General features: G+C 43.8%; 1 protein-coding gene across 6 annotated transcripts in view; it reads left to right on the forward strand.

The window, feature by feature from the left end:
* TMCC1 (transmembrane and coiled-coil domain family 1) overlaps positions 1-10142 on the forward strand; it is a 109559-nt gene that overhangs the window by 19069 nt on the left and 80348 nt on the right. The window contains exons 3-4 of one of the 6 annotated variants that reach the window (XM_035889456.1): positions 1713-1769; positions 4952-5196. The exons of 1 other annotated variant lie outside the window; for it this stretch is intronic. In XM_035889456.1, the coding sequence (XP_035745349.1) occupies positions 4993-5196 (204 nt within the window). In that variant the 5' untranslated portion in view covers positions 1713-1769; positions 4952-4992. Of the gene's footprint in view, positions 1-1712; positions 1770-2753; positions 2963-2998; positions 3715-4484; positions 5197-10142 lie in introns of those variants that run through there. 4 more of the 6 variants (XM_035889453.1, XM_035889454.1, XM_035889452.1 and 1 more) reach the window with 4 other exon arrangements.

Consider the following 10142-nt stretch of genomic DNA (forward strand, 5'->3'; position numbering starts at 1 on the left):
TAAGTCAGTGGCTCTGCAATAGTGCCAGTACGTGTGCAAGAAAACCCAGAAAGCTAAGAGGGTGTAACTGCAGGGAAATGGAGGAACTTTGATCAGCCCTGTGCAGTAGCTGTGCAAAGTTTAGGGAAAAAAGGAGCTTCTGACAGACAAGGGGAGGCTTGGTTTGTGTGTCAGTGAGGGCTGTGATTCACAGGGGAGAAAATACAAGTAGTTTTCCTGACCTTACATCTCAAAGCTCATCTGTGGACGCTCTGGAAAGCGGACTCTGCAGTATAAAGTCTGGGAATTTGAGTCAAAAGCATCTGCTGACCTGCAGGGCCCTATGGTGCTGTAGGACATATCTACAAAGCCCTCACGGGCAGAAGGTCTTAAAATTCCATAAGTAAAAAATAACATTAAAACTAAAAAAAAAAAGGAAAAAGATGAGTAGCATGGCTATGAAAGTATGTTCGTGGCACCTCGTGTTAACAATACTTCACGCGTTGTGCCTGGTTCTCCACTCCTGCTGTTGTAGGAATATAACTTCTTCTATGTCAAGATCTTTTTCAAAAATGTGTTCATTCATTTGTTTCCAAGTTCTTCAAGTTTGCTGTCATCACTTTCTTCATACTCTAGCATCCCACTGCAGTGGTTCTGATTAACATTTTCTTCATCTCTGCTGTCGTCTCGGAGGTGGGAATCTGACACGCAATAAAGTAGTCAAAATGTCCCAGTTGTGCAGAGTCTTGCAGTATTCTTCTGAGTGCTAATGTATTCGGAAGCTTGTGTCCCTGTTTTCAAGGACTAGTTGAGTAACTGACGACCTTTGGAAAATCTGGGTGATTGAGCCGTGGTTTGGAATAATGTTTGAGTATGGCTAGAGAAATGCAGTCGTTGTACCTGCTCAGCGGTCCTCTTCTCACCCTCTGCTGTGTTCTTGTAGCAAGCGTCTGGCCTTACCCCGGGCTTGTTGCGGAAAAGTGAAGCGGATCCTCAAGATGCCCTCGATATACCCTGGTCCCTCCTTCAGGTGCAGAGAGCAAGGCCAGGAGGTGGCCTCGGCCGCGGTGTGCTTTGCTAGGCTGGGCTCAAACCCTTGAATCCTTCGCGCTCGCTGCCTGGATCCGTTTCCGCGTCTCTGCGTGGAGGGGTTCAGCGTGGTTGCGGTCTGCCACTGCGGTGCGGGGATTATCGCTGCGGGGGACGGGGGCTGGTTGTGTTTTACCCTGGCAGGGGCTGCTGTTACACGTGGTAGCAGTTCAGCCGAGGTGGCCGGAGCTTCCGTGTGAAAGGCACCAAAGGTGCTCGTGTTCCAGAGTGCTCACAATTCTCACGTGCTGTTAGGTGAACTCCAGATAAACCAGAGCAAGCTGTTTGACCTGTGCCCAGAACGCTTGCGTGACTAGATAGGGGGAGAAATAAAATCTGTGTGGAGCAGTCTGGCCTTGCAGGCTGGAGCCCTGAAATCTCCCTGGGCTTCCAGTCCCAAAAGACAATGTTCCTTCACAGGAGCTTCTTGGTTAACTCTGCAAGATTCAGTTTTAACTTCAATTATATTTGTATCCCTTCAGTTATTTGAAAGAGTTTAAAATAGCCCGGTTTTCAGAGGCACGTGCAGTTAAATGGGGAAAAAAAAAGAATCTAGAAGTTGAAACCATGCTCATTTTGTTGTTTTGTGTGCATCTTTCCTCCCATTCCCAGGAATTGCATCTCATACCCGATTTCTTTTGCAGTTTTGTTCAGTGGAGGGACTGCTGTATGTCAGCCATGCTAAAGGGCAAGTGATGGAGGCAAGTACTAGTTTATATATTCAGTTATCTAATACTGTTTTTGCCAGTTTCTCCTTTGAACTGTTTTGTTTCCCAGTGCTGCTGTGAAATAATTGCACAAATGAAGGACTGTATTAGCATGTTCTGGGGCGTAATAATGTTATAACATCTGCTTAGTATGGCTGTATGTATGAAATTGTGCATTTTCTCTGATGTATCGTATCCTCATATGAATAAGAACTGTATGTTTTTGAATTTCATGCTATAAAGTACTCCATTTCCTCCCCCGGACAGAATATAAAGGTTGTTATAAGTGGGGGTGGGGGGGGAAACCAAGCACAAAACTTGGATACTAATGCAAATAAATGTGCTAATTAATTCTTCTGATTCACAGTTCTTCACATTTATGAGTAGTTTTATCCCCAGAAGCAGATATGAGGACAAATTAAGTAGTTTTAAGGATTTTCATACCAGATATGCAATTTGAAAAGCTATTTTCAGGCTCACAACAGACTCATACCAAAATACGAACAGACCGATGACCACAAAGCTCCGTAGAGGAGCCTCTTAAAGATAACGCATCGGTGTGGTTTCAGAGGTTGGTCACAGGACCCAGGGGTAGTAGCGACTGGTTTGTGAGCTAACTGCAGGCTGATCTGTTCCAGGTTGGTTTGTGAACGGACACAGGGCTCACCTAAGCAGGTTAATGGTGGCCAGCAGATAACACATGGCACTCCAGTTAGACTGAGTGGTGTTCTTTAAGATCAGCTGTATTACCAGCGGCAGTCTGCATAGAAAGCCTGCAAGAGAACACAAAGATACTGGTTACAGAGTAGATTGGGCGTCTTTGATGTGAACTGCTGTTCCTCAGTGAGCCCTGAGGCTGAAAAATGAATACTGAGGGAATTAGCTAAAACGAACAAGGCAGTTACGGGTCAGCTGCCAGGCCTGTATTTTACACACCAAGTAATTTTGGGGCTCTTGCTTTTTAGCCAGTGGGGTTTGTTCACTGAACCATTTGGTCTGTTGGACAAAAAGGAAAATCTAGTTTTGCCTTTTTTCCCCCCAAACCTTAAATGGAGTGGAGACCTGCAATTCAACTTGCTGGAAAACCTGGTACATGAGAAAAAAATTAAATACTAAGAAAGTGAGCTCAAAAGTCAAAGCATAATACCAATCACAAAGGCCCTTGGAGTCATTTAGGAAAGTGCTAGGTATGTAAACGTACAAGGTGGGTTGCACACTTTTCTGACTTTGCCACCCAATTTCTGCATGAATATATTTTTCTGGGATGTAGTTTTATTACTTTGCATTTAATGTGTTATTGATTAAACTGGCCAATACATTTAGACTCAATGCTTATGACATGTTCAAAGTACTGAGATAAAATCCCGTATGATTCCAGTGTTTTGCTTTCTGTAAGTACTGAATTTCATCTTGCCTCCAGCTGATAGCAACGACATTTGGAAAAAAAAAAAGAGCGTGAGGCAGCTCTTCTGATATTTTTGGATGCCAATTTGGAAAGCGTTTTGGAATATCTGCTTAACCCATTGTGTCAGATTTCAGATGCACAAAATTGAGAGTGCTCTAATTGTAAGCTCAACACATCATGATGCTGCAGCTGTTTAAAGACAAAAATGAATGCTCTCAAATCCCAAACATATGTTGCATTTCAAATAAAATGTTGGGGTTTTTTAAAGCACAGGCTGCTTTCTGCCAAGATTGAGGTAGACCTCTGTGATCTGGTTTCTGTATTTATAGAAGCCGAATCAAAGCTTTCTCCTGCAAGAAAACAATGATCAGCTTCCGAGCATGTGATCTCATGGTGCTGATGTGAAACTCTTTCAGATGCTGTCTCCCTCCTTCCTTCCGCATTCCTTTGCTGTACTTCTCCAGTAGCGTGTTGCTATATAAGTGCTCAGCTGCAATGCCCTGTAACCAGCTCCTGCCTGAGCCCAGCTGATAGGTAAGGTTGAGATCATTTGGAGAAAAGCTGCGTGCTTCCTCTCTGCTAGAGACTGATACACACGTATATGGTGCTGCTCCCTTTCAGATTGGTTGCTTAATCTACCTTTAAAAAGGCATTTTTGTTTTCTTTGAGAACTATGGACAAGGCTATGCCAATTGAAACCATTTCACTTGCCTGCTCTTGCTCGGAGGCAGATTTTCACATCTGGTTTTCAGTGCCATCAGCGGATGTTGGCAGTAATAAGTGATTTCTTATTTGGAAATGCATAACTGATTTGGAAGTGTTCTGTTTTCTTGCATATATTAAATACTGTGAAGTTAGGCGTTCTACAAGAAAATCAAATGAGGAGAGCAGACATTACGTTTGAAGCGCAAAATACCAGGTCATTGTCAAGGAACAAAATTAATTCTGTGAAAGAGACTAACATGCTCTTCAGAAGTTTAACCTCGTGTTCTGTTTGATATTGTTATGGGCTTGTTCTTAATAAAAACTGGTTTCTCCTTGCTTCTCCCCCCTTTGAACAGCTTTTTTACCTTTCTTGCTTTCCTGTACCCTTTGTGCTGGGCTTTTTCCCCTAGGCAATGAATGACTTGTCCCACACAAGCTTTGGCTTCTGCGTACAGCCTAGATGCGACTAATACCACATGGAGGGACGCTTGGAAAACTGATATGTTTTGTTTTGTTAATGGCATGTTTTGCGCATTGGATTCTTTAACCCACTACTTTCTGCATGGATGTGTAATAACGATTCTTTTGTTTAACATTAGATAAGCATGAGATCACCGTGGCACAGCTGCATGTGTAGTCACTCTTGAAGCAATTGCACACCTAATTGGCTGACAATCTTGGCATTTTTAAAACAAACTTAAGCCTTTTAAAGACAGGGGACGTATTTATGTATGAGTAGTCCAGTAAACCTGTTGGGTGTCATCAATGGAGCCCTCTGGCACTGAACAGTTGTGTGATGACCCTGATCCTGGAGGCAGATACCAAGATCAAGAGACCAAAAAACAACATGAATCAGAGCAAAAATTATCCAAAATAACCCATAATGCTTTGGAGAACATTAATGTGATTGGCCAAGGCTTGAAGCACCTTTTCCAGCATCAGCGCAGGAGGTCATCAGTTTCTCCGCATGATGTTCAGCAAGCCCAGGCTGATCTGGAGCCTGAAATGGATCTGGAAAGCCAAAGCGTCTGTGCTGAAATTGATGGTGTCTCCACCCACCCCACAGCTCTGAACCGGGTGCTTCAGCAGATCAGAGTGCCACCTAAAATGAAGAGAGGGACGAGCCTGCACAGCAGGCGGGGCAAGGCAGATGCCCCGAAAGGAAGCCCGCAGATCAACAGGAGGTCTGCCCAAGATATTCAGACAGGTCGGCCTAGATCGTCATCTACTACAGATGCTCCCACAAACTTGTCCGTGATGGAGATTGCTTCTTCTGTCTATGTAGGTGGAGAGGAGGCCACAGCAGCAGCAGTAAGTTACTCAGATTTACCTTTGGTCTTTATTGTCTCCTTGTATGTTTTCGTAAGACTTTTGAACCTTGTTCTTAAAAGCAAGTTTCTTTCAGCAAACACTAATGCTACTGTGTTCAAAAGTGTCTTCAGTGGTGAAGCAAAGAGTTTAAAAGATGCAAGCATTAGTCACTTTCTCACATGGCAGGTGGCTTATTTTATATGTATTTGATCAGTGAAATGAGAGCTACTTTTGAAACGCATTTGGTTCGTTGGATGGCACACCACAGTCAAACAGGGAGTGATGGGAAGAGCAGCAGCCAGCCTAGTCCTCCTTAGCAGCTGTTCTTTAGCTGCTGCAACAAAACCTCGCATTTACGTAGGTGGCTTTTTTCTTCCCCTCTTGTTTTGTTGTGTATTTTATAAAAGCGAGGAGTTCCAGTTTGAGTGAATGGCGCTGTCGATCTTTTAGGCTGTTGAGAGGCTCTGGGAATGCTGGCTGCAGCCTGCGACTGAACTGCAATGCCAGGTTGGCTGAGTCTGATCTAGGTCAGCCTGGCTGCTGTGCTGATACAGGGTCGCTGCTGTCTCTCTCAGTTTGTCTGCCCTGCGTGGAAAAAGCGTTCACTGAAATGACAGTCTGTCATGTGTGCTTGCAAAGCTGCACATACTGGCTTGTTGATGATACCAAGAAGTAGTGTTTGTCTTACCATGTCTCCTCTTTGCCAGATCAATTTAGTTGGAGCCCTCCGTTTTTTGAAAAACTCGGTTTCTGATTTAACTTCAGCTATAACCTATATTTTCCTAAAATTCTTTGCAGGCTTGTTCATTGGAGGACAAACCCTTTGATAAAGATAGGAAGCATTGTGAAACTGATTTCTGGTTTGTATGCTCTTAACTAAAGAGGGTCTGACCATGACTCTTGGACCAAGGGAAACAATCCTGCAAGTGTTTGATGCTGTTGAGACAGCACAGTCCTGAAGCTTATGTAGGTTTTTCGTTATGAGATTTTTTTTCTTGTATAGTACAGTTTCTTTGATGTTGGCTAGATGATGATGGGCTGGGGCTGAATAAGATCTCCTCAGTCATCTGTAGGTTGCCTCACCTTCCTTGCCTCTGCAGCAAGATTGTTCCCTTGTTGCGCATTATTTTCCTCCACTTGAAACCTACTTTGAAATACTCCAAGTGAAAACCTTTTCAGAGTATTTGGCGGTATAATATGCTTTCGTTGTATTTCCCTGATAGCCATCCCAAAATTGGCATATCTTGCATTTAGATGGTAATTATAAAGCATTAGCATAAATTACAATATAATTCTAAGGCAGGGAGTAAAGTTTCCTCTTGGGAGAAGTGTTGAAGGAGTCTGCCTGGAGCTCTACCTGAGGTTTTTGTTTCTTGCCAACAGTTAAAAGAGTAGAAATAGTAATAATGTCATTAGGAAAAGTGTTCGCTCTCTTAGGGTGGGTTAAATTTGCAGTTGAGCCATGCCAGTTCAGGTTTATTTGCTTACAGGCTCTCTTTTCATTGGGAGTGAACTCAGGATCTTTGTTTCAGGAGAGTTTTGAGGAAAGTTGATAGTTTTCAGAGTTTGAACCCAAATCCAGCAACTTAAGTTTATGAAGCAAACTCTGATTTGTTGGATTAAAACTGTGGTTCCTTTACTTTGTGTATGAGCAGGGAGATAGAACAGGCCTAAGTGCGTTAGGTGGGTAATATGGGAAAAGACCTGGAACAAGGTGTCCTTTCTCCCAGCTATGTCAGCTCATCTGGTGAAACGTTACCACCTTCGCCTGGATCAGTGGTCTCCAAAGTGAGGCGTATTCAAGACAATCCATTGGACTGTGGGAAGAAAATAGGTTTTGTACCATTAATAAGTAAAATATTTTTTTTGAAATAACGTTTGATTTATCCCTCTTTTCCTTCTTAATTTCTATTTTTGTGTATGTTTTATAATGTACATAATTGATTAGTTCAGTAGCACATGTATATAGTTTATTTATAAATATACACATATTGGCAGTCCATGCTCAGAAATCTTTTGCTGATAGGGATGAGCAATCAAAGTTTGGAAACCACTGGCCTGGATGAATTGGATCACTTGGCAGGAGTGACTGGAAAAATGAGAACCAGTAATCTGATAGTAACTGCATTCTGTCACAGTATCTGCTATGCGTGGGAACAAACTTAGGAGTGGATTTTTGGTAGATATGGGCTTTGATTACTGAGAAGCAGCAACTGTAGCCATTCTTCCTATCGAGAAGCATATTTTCTTCCATTATTTTACCAACTTCACTGGCATGTGGTTTTATCAGGTTTTCGTGCAAGGCCAAGATGAACTAGAAAGAAGCAGAAATAAATACTTTAATCTAAATGGATTTGTGATGGACAAAATGTCCAGCAGAGTTGGTCACTGCCAAAATGACTGTCCTAGAGGGTTGGTTGCACTGAAGAATATGTATGTGTATGTCGGGGCCCCGGGCGCACTCCCCGGCTTCTAGGAGTCCATCCGCCTGCCTGCAGGGTCAGCTGGCTGGTAGGAGCTGTCATGAAGGAGGTTGTGTGGTCTCAGCAAGGGCCTGCAACTGCTCCTCTGGGAGCTGCTTTTAAGCTGAGACTCTTGCGCTCTCAGTTGATCTGAACTCAGACCCATGGACTGACATCCCAGATGAACATTGGACCTCTCTGGTGATCCAGATGCTCGGCTGGACCCCGTTGCCACCCTCGGACCCCATTGAGAGGGCACCACCCGCAGCTTGCCCAGATCTCAGCTGCTATGGAGAATGAGACCTAAAATTAGGTGGGGATGCTAGTCTCAATCACTCGTAAAGAAATTGTGCCACACCTGCCTGTTACCTGTTACTACCTTTTGTCTTTCAGCAGGTAGTCTGTACGAGGGGGAGAAGAGTTTGATGGGAGAGTTGGGTTCTTTCTTTTCCTAGGAAATTTGGCCAAGTCCAGGTGACGTACCCCATTTTCTCTCCCAAGAGCTGGTAACAGCACTGTCTCATAACGTGGCACGAGAATTAAAAGAGTTATTCAGGAGATCAGTGCAACCCTACACCTCAAAACATGGGGATTTCTATTTCCCCCCCCTCAAGAGCTGGAAGGACCAAGACTTCTGCAGTATTGCTATGAAATCTGCATCATTTTGGGAGCTGTAATAGTCATGTGAGCTACCCTTGACCTAGGAAAAATTGGAAAATACAAATGCTGGTTTTTTCGTGAAGGACAGACTTGTCCGTTCGATACTCTACGAAAAGCACCATGTGTGTTTTAATGTTAACATAATGTCTTGCAATTATTCCAATCTGAGACGTGTTCTCTTAGCTGTGGCACTTGTTTGAGGGTATTAGATTTAGAGTCTGTTGATTCCACTCGAAGTTACAAATCAATGGTAGACAACTTGCAGGCTAAGTGCGGATGATTATACAGCTTTAAATAACATGTGACAGTTTTTACTGTCTTTACAGTATTAAGACATAATGCATTTAAAAATCAACTACACGTAAATTTTAAATCATGGATATGATTACTAGCAGAGCTTGGTTTATGTTTCAGGGAGATCAGGAACGCATGGTGCAGCCCTTTGTTAAATCAACTTTATAAGAGACATCCGTGGTTTTGGCATTTTACGACCTAGCTCAGCGTCAGCCTGCCGCACTTGCCTTGCTAAATTGCTAAAGCTATAACTCTTTGGTCAACAACTTGTATTGCAGAATTAGTGACAACACAATTCAAATGATGGAGTCAGGGAAGGGCCAGGTAAAATCTGAAATTATTGGAGCAAACTTATGCTACAGAGATGAAGTGTGGACTCGAACGTTAAACACTGTCTTTCAATTACAAGACATCTGAAGTTTTTCACACAGTGTTACTTTAACCCTAAATTTTCCTAATTTATTTAATCTCATTGAGAAATATTTAATGAAGCTTAAGAAATAATTTCTCTAGAGTATCTGGCAGATAATATTGGGTGATCAGGGTTGAGAGTCCCTTGGACCCTTGGGTTCTGCTCAAGCTGGTGTGGATGTGTATAGAGCAAAGCCCCACTTGATTCCTCTGTTTCCTATTCCCTTTCTCAAGACTTTCCCTGTTTGTCTCCTTCAGCTCTTTGTGAGCTTATCTTTTAAATAAGTTTGTTAGCTTTTTTTTTTTACTGAAACTCTACCAATGTAATTTCCTTGGTTTTGGTGTGCGCTGATGGCAGTGAAGAAATGCTGACTCGCCTTGCCTCAGCAAGGAGTGTTTCTCTGAAATTCTTTAAGAATTTCATAAAGCCAACTATAATTAGAAAACTGTCACTGAGCTACAGCACCGATCCATCTGTTGCGACCATACGGGCTATACAAGCTACGAGGATGGTATGGGGTTTGCGTGCAAGGTTCTGGTAGCGGGGGGGCTACAGGGGTGGCTTCTGTGAGAAGCTGCCAGGAGCTTCCCCCATGTCCGATGGAGCCAATGTCAGTGGGCTCCAAGATGGACCCGCTGCTGGCCAAGGCTGAGCACATCAGCGGCAGCGGTAACACCTCTGGGATAATGTGTTTAAGAAAGGGGGAAAAACCCTGTACAATGGCAGCCAGAGAGGAGTGCGGATATGTGAGCGGAGCAGCCCTGCAGCCCCCAGGCCGGTGCAGCAGGAGGGCAGGAGGAGCTGCAGGCGCCGGAGCAGAGATTCATCTGCAGCCCACAGTGAGGCCAGCTGTGCCCCTGCAGCCCAGGGAGGCCCATGGGGGAGCAATAATGACAAAAACTGCATAACATCAAGCCACATAGTCCTCATTTTTCTGATTCATGTCTTTCATCATGATTTGATTTGCTGGCACGCCCCGCTGCCGTGATGTAGCCTATTTCTGTCTGCAGTAGATGTCTGCCATCTCTTACGGAGCTCTTCTGCCCCCATCAGATACTTGGTGGCAAACTCCCCCCACCGTTGCACAGGCGTTAGTCTCTGATGCTGTGGTTGGTGCT

Source organism: Egretta garzetta, unplaced genomic scaffold (genome assembly GCF_000687185.1).
Source record: "Egretta garzetta isolate BGI_Z169 unplaced genomic scaffold, ASM68718v1 scaffold332, whole genome shotgun sequence".
In the NCBI taxonomy this organism is placed as follows: Eukaryota; Metazoa; Chordata; class Aves; order Pelecaniformes; family Ardeidae; genus Egretta; species Egretta garzetta.